Below are 13298 nucleotides of genomic sequence, written 5' to 3'. Positions count from 1 at the left end.
TACAGTTACTTATTTGTTCAATCCTAGAACACACATAAAATAATTTCAATATTGCTAACTCGCAACCCTGTAAAAAACAATTTCACTAACTAGTGTACAGTTCTTTTTGTTTTTAGCCTTATAGGATGTAGTCAGAATACTGTTTCCAAAGTTACTTAAGTTAATTATTTTTTTCAAGTTTATTGGGGTGACAATTGTTAGTAAAGTTACATAAATTTCAGGTATACAATTCTTTTCTTCAAAATGGTTATACAGTTGTAAAGATTTTGTAGGGTATCCGATGGACATGTGTCCCATTTGGGAGACCACCTCAGGGATGATGTAGATACCTGATCCCTGCACTGTACACCTGAAGCTGAACAATAATGAATGCCAACTATAATTTTACATATATATGTATATATCTGTATGTATATACTTACAAGAAGCGGAGTACAGCATTAGGAATGGAGACAGTGGAAATGTAATGGCTCTGTGCGATGTCAGAGGGATAGTGGATGGGGGGGCTCACATAGTGTGAGGGATATAAATGATAAATGTCTAAGTATTACTTTGTCTTGTGCACCTGAAACTAATAAAAAAATGGTTATACATTTAATGGTTATGTTATATAATTATGTTCATTTATTACGGTTTGTATTCCATTTGGGGCACTCTCCACAACTTTCTGGTTTTGTTTTTTTGATCTGTCTGCCTATCTATCTATGCACTTAAAAAAGCATAGGTAATTTTTTATAGTGCTCATATGATTGAAATGTGAAACTAGGTTTAAGAACTTGTGTTTAGGACAGAGAAGAAGCAGGAAGTGTAACTTTTGTTCTTAAGGAGGCTATAATCTAGCAAGATGTTAGCACACATGTGAATTTTAAAAAGACTAATTGTAAATATAATAATGCCGTATTTGCTTTATGTAAGACATGGCATAAATCATATAATTATTAAAGGAACAGGGAATGAATGTAGTAATCAGGGTATGGTGGAATTAGACAAGAAAGGCTTCTTAGACTTGAGTGTTGAATATTGTTTGAAAGAAGAGAAAGGTAATAATATCATCCTAAAATTGCTATTTCTTTCTAAAGATGAAAATCTACAGCTGGTAAACCATGAAGCAAGTTCCGTGGCGGTGGATGTTGTTCCTCATATTGACAACCCAACCTTTGAAGAAGATGAAACTCCCGATCAAGTGACTGCTGTTCGAGAAATTAAATCATAAAATCTGTGTCAATAGAAAACTTGAACCTTTAGTCATAACAGAACTGCCAATCAGGGCCTAGTTTACTATTAATGAACTGGATAAATGTAATAAAATAAGAATGATACTGAAAGTGCTGAGATGACTAATATTATGCTATAGTTAAATGGCTTAAAATATTTAACCTATTAATTTTTTCCCACAAACTCATCTTTTTCATAGGCAAGTTTCTTCTCAATAGTGATAGCAAGATTTTTAAACATTCAAAACTCTCTTCAAGGAGTCATGTTTTTCATTTATAAAAATTTTCTTATAAAAACCTGTTGCTTTTAAAATGTGAAGTAGCTATAATCACTTTATTTTATGATAGTATCTTAATTAGAAATACTACTACTTTAGCTTGGGCTGTATGTGTCAGGGTTTTTCTCCAGGTGCTTATATTGATCTGGAATTGTATTGTAAGAAGCAATGCAAACTTAGGTTAGTACTTCATGAAATGTCTATTTAAGCTACATTAAGTTGATAGAACAAGATTAAAGGAAAATATTCATTTTAACTATTTCTTGTTTTTAAAATTAGGCTAAATATACTTCATGTAAGTGTCAAGCATAGTTTATCAGAGAATATGGACTGGACTGAATTGATTGGTATATTAGTGACACAGATTTGACAAGTTTCCTTACTAAAATGCTGTATAACTATTTCTCAAACTTTACTTATGTGATTTTCAAAAGCAGAGTATGTAAATTATACTATTTGAAAATAAGTCACACAAAATTGGTCATTGATCTTTGTGTATGAGTTAGCCTGAAGAAATCAGTCTAGAGAAAATGTTTTCCAAACAATGTTGACTTTGAAAATTGGGTTTACATTCTACCTTAATGTGCTAAAATTATATTAGGTAAACTAAAATTCTGTCCATGTAGCTATAAATTTCGTGAATGCATTTTCTTGGTGTTTGAAAAAGAATTGGGGGACGGGAGAATTCCAGGTGCCTTAATATAAAGTTTGAAGCTTCATCCACCAAAGTTAAATAGAACTATTTAAAATGCACTTTATTTTTATTCTGTGTGGCTTATCTTTGGTTTAAGAGTTTTGTTTCCAGTACAAATTCCAGCAGAATTTAGGTAAAGACACAATAGACGTGTATTTTTGTTTGCTAAATGTAGAATGGATGAAACCATTGCATTCTTGTACACTGATTTGAAATGCTGTAAATATATCCCGATTTGTATTGATTCTATTTAAATATAAAATGTAAATAAAATATTCCAATAAAAGTTTGTGTCTGGTGTTAAGTTTAGTGATCATATACTAACTTTTAACATATGCTTGGATTTGGGAGTAAAAAATTGGTTGCATATAAATGGTAATTGATATATTTGATCAATAAAAACTAAAACTTTAGTATGATATACATTTATATATTTCATTACATAGAAACTGCTGCCATTGTAATATAAAAGCACCTACCATGAATTATTTTTTAAGTGTCAGTCAGGTAAATAATAAGATTGACCACGGATAATATAAGGTTAAAAAAGACCTTGATGCCAGGCCATCTTTATCCCTCCTAAGACTTAAGGCCATTTTATTACTTTAAAGTTTTATTTACCTTCAGCCTGCTCTTTAGAGGTGTGATTGTTGGGATGCTGTTAAAGAGTTAAGCACATCTCCTTCTTTTATCAAATATGTTAAGAATAAACAGATACTTGGAATGCCTCAGAACCATGATTTTCAAACCAGGGTACACGTATGTCTTATTTGGCAATATGCCAGGTGTATAAGTGTCTGCTGCTATACAAGGCCTATAGTCTTAGAGAGTTAATTATTTTAAGTTTTATGGGGTTCTTTTGGGAGGGAATTTATAATCTTTTTAAATTTTAACAGCCGTATTCAAGTATAATTTACATACCAAAAATTCAGCCATTGTAAATGTACAGTTCTGTGATGTTGAGCAAATGCATAGAGTTGTGCACCTTTCCCTATGATCCAGTTTTGGAACATTATATCACCCCAAAAAGTTCCCTCATGATCCAATTGCTGTCAATTTCTGCTACCATTCCCAGCCCCAGACAACCACTAATCTGCTTTCTGTCTCTATAGATTTGCCAATACTGGACATTTCATGTAAATGGAATCATACAATATGTGGTCTTTTGTGACTGGTTTCTTCCACTTAGCATAATACTTTCAAGGTCCCTCCATGTTGACGTGTGCATCAGTGCTTCACTCCTTTTCATTTGCTGAGTAATACGTATATCCCATGGTATGGATATTCCACGTTTGGTTATCCATTCATCAGTTAATGAACACTTGGTCATTCTCACTTTTGGGCCATGATGGATAACGGTGCTATTAACATTTACAAACAAGTCTTTGTGTATGTTTTTTATTCTCTTGGGTATATACAAAGGAAAGGAATTCCGTGTAACTTGTGAATTTTCTTCTAGCTATTAATCCTTTGACAATAAAAAAAGATAGTTTGACCAACAGACTTTATTACTCTTGTATAATAAAAATATAAGTGGATTCCTTTAAGTGGCAGTAGCTATATTTGTATGTATCGGGAGTGTCTAACTTAAGAAAGGAGAGTTTTCTGAGGGTTTATTTGTAAGTTTAGCAGAAGTCAGGTTGTATAATCTCATAAATAGGAATATATGAGTTCTGATAATTAAGTTCACGAACTCATCCTAGAAAAAAGTGTTACATGCCTCATTGCTGAATATCACTATGGTCACTTTTGAAGTACTCCCTTTGGGAAGCTATGCGCCAAGAACACTGCCTAGTCCACCCTTCAAAGCAATTTTACAACTCTTTTTCTGGAGTCGCCATCAGAGCTGTCACTGTATTACCCTTGATGTCCTGAATGTCATCAAAATGTCTTCCTTTCAATATTTCCTTTATCTTCGGGTAAAGAAAGAAGTCACTGGGGGCCAGATCAGGTGAGTAGGGAGAGTGTTCCAATACACTTATGTGTTTACTGGCTACAAATTCACTCACAGACAGTGCCCTGTGAGCTGGTGCATTGTCGTGATGCAAGAGCCATGAATTATTGGCAAAAAGTTCAGGTCGTCTGTTTTCACACAGCCTTGTCTGCACTTCCATATAGTAAACTTGCTTAACTGTTTGTCCAGTTGGTACAAATTCATAATGAATAATCCCTCTGATAGCAAAAGAAAGTTAGCAACATCGTTGCAACAAGTTCTCAAACTTAATTGTCTGACCTCATACATGGTTCCCAGGTAAATCACTAAAAATACATTTAAGGATACAATTGGAATGCTAGGAACATTCATTCTCCGTCCCCCCATATCTTGCTTTTGTTCATTTACGAAATATTTTAATTAAGTTCTATAACATCTGGAGAAATTTTATCAATGTAGGCTATAATAAATTTTGAGTTATTTACCTTACCTCTTCTTCTGGAGTGGATTTTAAAAATATTTTAAAACATACTAATGCAAAATTTAGGTTTACATAAGACTTAGATTCATGATTATGGTGGGTCCTTCGACCTCCAGAGATAAATGTTCATTGTTCTCTACCGTATAGCTAATTCAGTTAAAAGTTTGAAAAACCGTACCCACTAGTTCTGAACTTTTTTTTGTACAGAAACATACAATCTCATGAATGTGAGACACTTGTGGACATACCTAGATTTTAATGGTTAGAAAGTAGTATATATAAATAAATAGGATTTAGCATGGATAGTGGCAATTTCTTCTCTGATATTTCAGTTCTCAACCACTGCCTTAGAAAATTTTAATTGGCCTGTCCTGGTATAAACTTTTCTTAGAAAAGCAATTCAGTCACCTAAAATTCATTAACAGCTTATTTTTAAAAACATGCCTGTGTAGTTCTTAATGGAAACGTGAGTAATCACCTCCGATTTGTTGTAGTTTGATTTTCAAATACCTAATTTGCTTTAAATTAGTGTGTTTAAAATTTTAATGTGCCTACATATTACCTGGGGGCCTTGGTAAAATGCACACTCTGATTCAGCAGCTGTGGAATGGGGTCTGAGACTCTGAATTTATACCACGCTCCTGGGTGATGCAGGCGTTGCTGGTCCATGGTCTGCATTTTGAGTAGCAAAGCCTTAAAAGGTTCTTCTCTAACAGTGCTCTTCCCGTTTTGATTCCTACTGCTTCCAAACCTGCTTTAGACTGTACAGCATCAAGTAAGCTTGTGAAATTCATTTCAAATAAGAAGCCAGTAAAATCTTGAGAGACATCCTCAGCTTTTCCATGGCACAGTGTTAGGAATTGCTATTTGGGGTTTCCTAGTATCTTTTTATATAGTTGTTTGAGGCTATAATTTACAAGCCTGGGTCAGCTGAAAGACTGACCTCTGGATAAATGAGGTATTATTCATCTCTGTATGGTACAATATTGTATCAATAAGTATGTGACTGACATATATCAGAAAACAAAATTGGAAACAGAAAGATGAGTTGGGAAGCTAGCATAATAGTATAGCCAGAAAGTGAGGGGCTAATCTGAAGTGGTAATAGGAGAATGGGATGGGCTTTTGAAAAAGAATTAGAAGAGTGTGCGCATATGTGACAGTGGAGGTGGTAAGACTAAGAAGTTTAAGATTATTCCAAATTTCTTAGCTTGAACATCTTGGTAAACAGTGGTGCTCTGAACTATGAGAACCTAGTAGAAGGAACAACCCTGGGCACAAGGAATATTGGGGAAATAAGTCTGGCTTTGGACATGTTGTATTTGAGGTATTTACAGATCATACGCATAGGTAGTATAGTGTCATGGTTTGTAGTCAGACAAATCGAGGTTCAAATCCCAGCTGTGCTATTTATTTAGCTATGTGACCTTAAGCAAGTTACTGAACTTCTCTGAACCTCATGTTTTTCATCTGTAAAGTAAGGATGTAAAAATGTAGTCTCTCTCTCTCTCTCTCTTTCACACACACACACACACACACACACACACACACACACACAATATAGTACCAGCAATGATATCCAAAGCAGTTTGTAATTCCACTCCTTTCCTAAAACCAACTTATATTAGCATGTACAATTGAATATTGAATAGTGACATGATCTATTTTTAAGGTGTTTTCAGAAAAACACTTTTATTTGCAAAGGCTTAAATACAGTTTATGATCAAGCCAAAATTTATATCACAGGAGCAATTTACTTTCAAAAAATTTTTCTTCACAGGATGTGGAGTACAGCATAGGGAATAGAGTCAATGGAATTGTAACAGCTATATAGGATGTCAGAGGGGTAGTAGATTGGGGGAGAGGGTTATCACTTTGTGAGGAGTGTAAATGTCTGTTACATTGTTTTGTACACCTGAAACTAATAAAAAGTTTCTTTACATAATCAGTGAAATGTTTACTAAAGCGGGAGGTCTCTAAATGCCCCTGCTGAGCCAACAGTGGGTCTGCTTCTATAACAGGAAACATGTGGGCATATCTGGATGGAGTTGCCATAAAGAGGCAGAGGAACCATCCAGTTCTAAATAGCCCTTGCACAACTCTAACCTGTAGGATATTGGAAAACAATGTGGTTTGATGGGGAAGGAGATTTTAAAAAAGGGAAGGAAAGGTGAAAAAGAAGGGCATCTCACATCTCTCTACATTTGCTACATTTACTGATCTTTCACCAGGAAAAGAAATTATCTTCCTTAATACACATCCAAATTGGGAAGGTGTTTCCCAGGGATGCATTGCAGTTTGGGCCCTGGGAGGATTGCCTCTTATCCTCTCCAGAAAGCTGCCTTGGGACTATTTGTGACAATTGCAAATTGACCCATTTCTCACCCAAGAAACTTCTCTGCTTTTAGCACATCTGCCTCCCTTGACCTAGTCCCACATCTTGAGGTGTAAGCCAGAGACACTGCTCCAAGGGAGAGTTCTTTGGCTCTATGACTTGGCATTTGGGTGTGTCCCATCACCCCCCTTTTTAGCCAAATGGCCTTGAGACTTCATTCTCAACGTAGCTTGTCAAGAGCCCCTTGTTTATTGTACATTGCCTCCCAATTCCTTCCTTCTTATAAACCTAACTTCACTTTAGTTCAATCTTTGATTTTGGTGGGTTTAATTATTGCAATAAATAAAAACATCCCTCAAATAATTCCTCACTGCAATGTCATGCAAATCACTGACCTCATTCACCTTAAGGTGTAAGCAGCTGTGTATCATTGGCAAGGTACAAAGAGGTGAAGGCTGCACTGAAAGGGATTTTTTTTCGTAAAGAGCTTGAGAAAGAAAAAAAAAATTGCTCATAAATTGTTTAGATCCTGAAAAGGAAAGTCAGACGTTTTCTGTGGCTGAGTACAGTAATTAAGTAAACAGATGGGGGGGAGGGTAGCGGGAGAAAGAAAGGGCTCACACCATGAAGAAAACTGTGTGGCTTCTGCAGATTTTATATTCTTCCTGTAAGAGCAGAAAGAGCTTAATCTAAGGAAGGTTTTGAATTGGGCAAGAAATCGTATCAGACTCCACTTACTGTGTGAACCTGGGTAAGTCAATTCACCCGTCTGCACTTTCGTTTATTTACGTGCAAAATTGGGGAGATCTACTTCGCAAGACTTCTGTAAGGATCACGTTAGATAATGTACACGAAATCACTTTAGTACATAGTAGTAAAAGCTCATTAAATGTTAGTTGGTGGTACTGTTGCTTCCCCGAACGGGCCATTTGCTACTCCAAAATTCCAGAAACTTTGTTTTCTACAGTTTAACACCCTTGGCTGTAAAACAATGAGAAGAAGCAACTTTTATACCTGGGGCTCACTTATTTAAATAAAATCCCTCTTTAAACTTTAGATAGCCAAAATACACTTAACTGGTGGCGGGACCCACTTTGAAAGCACCCCTCCCAGTTCTCACTCCAGTGGATTGTGGGAAGTGTAGTCCCACACTCCAGTGCCTTGAGCACAGAAATGCTGGTAGGAAACTACAATTCCCAGGAGGTGAAGAAGCGGGACTATTTTCCAGTCGGGCGGTAGCGCCGTGGGAGGGAATTGGCAATCTCTCTGCCTACGTGGGAGAGAAGGGAGGGTTGGGGGAAGTGTGGAAAACCTGAACCTGAGCCGCTGCCGCCTGAGGAAGATTTGGTGGCAGGAGAAGTAGAGGGGAAAAGATAGGTGGAGGGTGAGGTGAGGAGGGCATCTGGGGCGCTGCTCGCAGGCGGCACAAAGTTCTTGGCGATGTGGCTGAAGCCCGAGGAAGTGCTCTTGAAAAATGCCCTGAAGCTGTGGCTGATGGAAAGGTCCAACGACTACTTCGTGCTGCAACGGCGCCGGGGCTACGGGGAGGAAGGCGGAGGGGGGCTCACAGGTAAGCTGTGACCACCTCCACCCCTCAGGGCTGGGGTCGCTGGTACTTAAAAGGTGGTGCGAACAGCCGTCGCCACCCGCCGCCCGAACCAGCCTAAACCCTGGGCGGAGGGACAGGGGTTCTTCTCCTGCCACCACTTTTGCGTTGCCCTCCCCGAGTCCTGAGAATGTCTCACTGGACCAGCAGTTTTTGCTTGGGACAGGAAAAGGGAGATGTTCTTTCTGAGGCAAAGTACTAACCCTGTCGCTTCCCTTGGGGGAGGGGACTGATGACGAGTGTTAGACCTCGACCTTTCGCATTTAGACTGGTGACTGGGGCCAGTTCGCAACTGTGGATTTAACTTCTTTCACAAGACCCACTATGGATAATCACCACCCTAAGGAGTGTAAGTGGTGGGCAGGGACGACGGTGAGCAATTACCGCAATTACATCCTGAGGGATAGGCTTCAAGTGAGAGATTAGGGAGGTTGTGGGGGAGGACGAAGGAGAGGTCCCAGAATTTCTGATCTCTTCCAATTTAGCATCTTTTACTTTATCTCCAAGTTTTCATTCCTTGGGATCCCCTCTCAGAGTAACTGTCGTAATTTATTTCTGTTTTGAGTGGCGTTGCCCTTTCTTTCAAAGCCATGGTTGTAAGCAAACCAATTAAACAAACGGAGGTTTAACTCTTCCAGCTTAATCCATCCTGCCTTCAATTCTTTGATTTACAAATCAAAACTGTTCCTTGGTCAAGTGTTTTGAAGCCATGAAATAATTTTATTTTGAGACCACTCGTCTCAAGCAGGGCATTCAAACTTTTGGACAGTGGGGAGACCAGATCTCTTTTTTGTGACAATTTCTAGTTTGGTGTTGTGGCCTTGAAGTGCTGGATCAGGCTTAATTTAGGCAGCGTGATGTAGCAGGAAGAGGGACGAAGAATAGGAAACCCTGCATTTTAGTCCCACTCTCATTACTTGTTGAATGACATTTGACAATTTTTTTTACTTATTCAACTGTAAGTGCCTACTATCTGCCACATGGCATGCTGAGGTACAAAGACAATTAAGAATAAGTTCCCTGCAATGAAGTGCCCATATGATCGCCTAAGAGGGAGAAGGTGGGGTTAGGGGGAAGTAACCAGTACAACAGGCAAATTATAATTATAATCAGTAACTAGTGACAGGTAAATTATAATTAGAACCAAATAACTGAAGGATTGGATAAAGATTCATGGAAGAGGAGATTACATTGCTTGTCCGCTTCTGTGAAATGATGTCTACCTCATAGAGTTGAGAGGACAAAATGAAAGCTATAAGTGCCAAAGCAATGTGTGTTGTTAAGATGTGGTAATAAACGTGTGCTTCCTTTTTTTTCAAGCCGCCCCAGGGTGGAGAAAATTCTGAGGTTCTACAGGACATTTTTTTTTTAAATCTTGTAAGACCTATTCATCTTATCCAGCTTCTAAACAGGCCCTTTTGAAAATATTGCAGTGAAAAATTGTCTTGTTAATATTGACATTTTGTTATTTTCTGATTTTTAAAACTTGCAAGTGCTATTTTGCAGAGGAATTTTCCATTTAATAGATGCATATATTTTCCAAATTAAAATTTGAGGATCAATGTTCGTAATTACCCAGTGATCTAATTTATCTTCTTGAGTCCATTGAGAACAGGGCAGGATATATTTAAAACAGATTTTATAGCCCCATGTTACAGCATAATATTTTGGTTCCCCATAATTTTATTTGATCAGAATTTTTCTGGTGCTCTTGCCCACATTTACCCACATTTGCCCACATTAAGAAGTGTATTTCACTTTGTACAACAGTGTTCCTGAAAAATAATAGGCAAATCAGATTCTTGAGAATCAAATCACTGTGATGTATTAAATGGTTTTTTTTTTGTTGTTTTACTTGTTGCACATTTCCTTTAAATAATCACTCCTTGTTTTCTGTGGTTTTTCGTTTGAGATTCTTTCTTAAAGCATGGACCAATTGCCACCAGTTTCTTCTCTCTATCCCACCCACTCCCATGAGATATGCCTGAAGAAATAAACCAAGATTTCTACCACATGTGTATGTTGAGAATATCCATAGGCCCATTTTTGTGGTCAGTTTATATCTCTGCATGATTGTTTTACTTATGGTATTATCAAGATGCTTCAAATTACCATGTGAGAACTGCCACTATATTTCATGTAAATTAAACAATGGATAAGAAAGGAGCAAAGATGTTTTTAAAGTTTGGGGGTGTTTTTGTTTGTTTTTGTTTTGGTCTAGAACTAAAGTGTGTGCTGATTTTCATGGCTACTCAATTACTATATTCTTACTTAAAATTGTGAAGCCAAGAGCTTTGCTCTTCTTTACCACAAATCCACATTTGGATTATCTCTCACGGAGTTTGTGTACCAGCATAAGCTTGCCTTTGCCCATTTTGTTTTCTAAAATCTAATGTTATGTTCTATTCCTTTAAAAGATTCGTTTGTATATTTTGTTTAATGAAGAAAAGATAATGACCATCTAGAAGTGTTAATAGTTGTACTTTCTTTAAGATTTCATTTCTTTGCCATGTGATAATTACCAATAACCACTAGCAATGTAATGACTTTCACTGTGGAGTTGGTGACTCTAGTTTGTAGTTTGTTTTTTGTTTTGTTTTTTTTTCTAATAATGGAAATGGGCAAAAGAACCCTAGTATAGTTATAGCAGGAGACTCGTTTGTAAGTTAGAATTCTCAGGTCCATTTCTAAATTCTGAAACACTTCTAGTGGCTATCTGGTAGATTACTTACCATTTGCCTAACTTTATTTTACTTAATTGTCCTTCACAGCAGGGGGAATATCTTGTGAAAAAATTGTTATACATAAGATTATTTTACAGATAAAGTAATTTCTTTCATTTAGAGAAGTAATTTCACCATTCTGCATTTTTGTAGTTACCTTACATCATTCCTTGTTCCCCCGGCCTGATTAAGGGTAATGACTCTTCTGTGGCATCTAAATTTAGGACCAGATTTTACATGATTAAAATAATTTATGCATATTTGGCTTATTAAGTACAAATCAATTTGTTCTGCTTGGCAAATGAGAGCTACTACATGAGTGGAATTATGGGGCTACATTCTATTAAGCACTCTAGTATACAGGATTTAGGAAGATCTGCTAGTTGGGGACACAGTGTGATTTGCCCTCTCCAGGGGTTACCCTATGAGAGTTTTTTTTTTAATAAGTTAACTATAAGCCACCATCCACAAATACATAAATATATCACCAAGTCCAGTGACTCCACTTACCCCATTAACCCTTTATCTTCCCTGATTCTTTAATATCTGTATGCCTCTATTCAGTTGTAATTGTTTTATAATGGCTTTGTTTCCTCATCTATTAAATGGGAACAAAACTTATCTTCCCTACCACACAGCATAGTTATGTGAGTCAAATGAGTTTTGAAAACTGTGAACAAATATATAAATGTTTGATATTAATTTATGTATTAAAGAAGGAATAAGATTGTAAGTGCCATTTTCTGTATCTGAAGACCAAATGAGGATCTATATTTATACCATTTGCTCTAGTAATTTCTTTTCCTATGTTGTATATAGAAATTGATTTGGAGTAGTAATATTGAGTATGTCCAGTATGCAATGATATCACTACCAAAGCAAAACACTGGTAGTTAGTCATTCAAGAATTTTGGTATGATAGTGATTGTGCATTTATGGTTTATAATCAGAACAATGCACAAGAATTAGAATAAAATATCACAGCAACATTTCTTTTTGTTCTATGATTGCCCCAAACCTAGAAATTCTCAAATAGAGCTTCTGTAGATATAAATAGCACTTGTTGTCTTAATGAGTGCTATTGAAGAGAACATGTAACTTTAGTTGTCTTAGTTACATTTTTCGAAACATAATACTTGAAGAAGAAACGATGATTCCACTGGTGAAAGTCTATGATTCTGGTGGACAGTTGTGGAAGGACTGTGGATGTAAGATAAGCCAAAAGTTAATAAAATAAAGGGCACTATAATGTTTCCCATGCAGTTATATACAAGTACAGCTATGACATGGATTTTATATTACCTTTACGTTAGAAAATTTACCCAGTTTTCTCCTTTTTGCTGCCACTATGTAAGCACAAAAGGAAATGTGATGGTACAAGATATATTCATTTAACAGATAATTACAAGTGCCGTCTAAAACCAAGCACTGTTTCAGGTACTGGAGATAACAGCAGTGAGCAAAACAAAATCCCTGTTCTCGTGGGGCTAACATTTAAATATTTGCTCATTTAAATGAGCAAATAATATGTATGGCTGGTGGTAATGAGTGATATCAAGAGGGAAAAAGTAAGGTATAATTATGGTAGAGAGGGGAGGGGGCTGGCATTTTATATGAATTTGGTCTGGGAAGGTCTCTTTAAGGTGACCTAGCATGTTTCCCCATAAATAAGACCTAACCGGAAAATAAGCCCTAATATAAGATCCGGTCTTATTTTCGGGGAAACATGGTATGAGCAGAGACCAGAAGGACTAGAGTGTACGAGCCAAGCAGATATTTGGGGTCAGAGTGAATATACATAATTCTTTCTAGGGATTTTACTGCGAAGGGAAGCAGAGAAGTAGGGGAGGTAGCTGGCTATGGTGCTGGATGTTGGGTATACAGTGGTAATAAAACAGAAGTAGTCCTGCCCTCACAGTTTATAATCTGATGGAACAGACAGATAATAAACAAGTAAGCAAACAAATATATAATTACTATGGTCGTCAATAATATCAGCCTGGTTTTGATGGCTTCTAAATAGTCATGAATAAG

The 13298-nt window shown here is 36.8% G+C and overlaps 2 protein-coding genes across 5 annotated transcripts in view; both read left to right on the top strand.

Moving 5' to 3' along the window:
• The window catches only part of RNF128 (ring finger protein 128), a 122089-nt gene extending 119484 nt beyond the window's left edge, over nt 1-2605 (top strand). For 2 of the 4 annotated variants that reach the window (XM_081041919.1, XM_081041917.1), the window contains exon 7: nt 1080-2605. In XM_081041919.1, the coding sequence (XP_080898045.1) occupies nt 1080-1213 (134 nt within the window). In that variant the 3' untranslated portion in view covers nt 1214-2605. The remainder of the gene's footprint in view (nt 1-1079) is intronic. The other 2 variants (XM_081041920.1, XM_081041918.1) reach the window with 2 other exon arrangements.
• Nucleotides 2606-8212: 5607 nt separating this feature from the next.
• Nucleotides 8213-13298, top strand: part of TBC1D8B (TBC1 domain family member 8B) — a 62439-nt gene continuing 57353 nt past the window's right edge. The window contains exon 1 of the mRNA XM_081043380.1: nt 8213-8505. Coding sequence (XP_080899506.1) covers nt 8376-8505 — 130 coding nt within the window. The 5' untranslated portion in view covers nt 8213-8375. The remainder of the gene's footprint in view (nt 8506-13298) is intronic.

This window comes from Rhinolophus hipposideros, assembly GCF_964194185.1.
Source record: "Rhinolophus hipposideros genome assembly, chromosome: X".
In the NCBI taxonomy this organism is placed as follows: domain Eukaryota; kingdom Metazoa; phylum Chordata; class Mammalia; order Chiroptera; family Rhinolophidae; genus Rhinolophus; species Rhinolophus hipposideros.
Note: the sequence above shows the minus strand (reverse complement) of the source record. Positions and strands in the feature narration are given on the sequence as shown.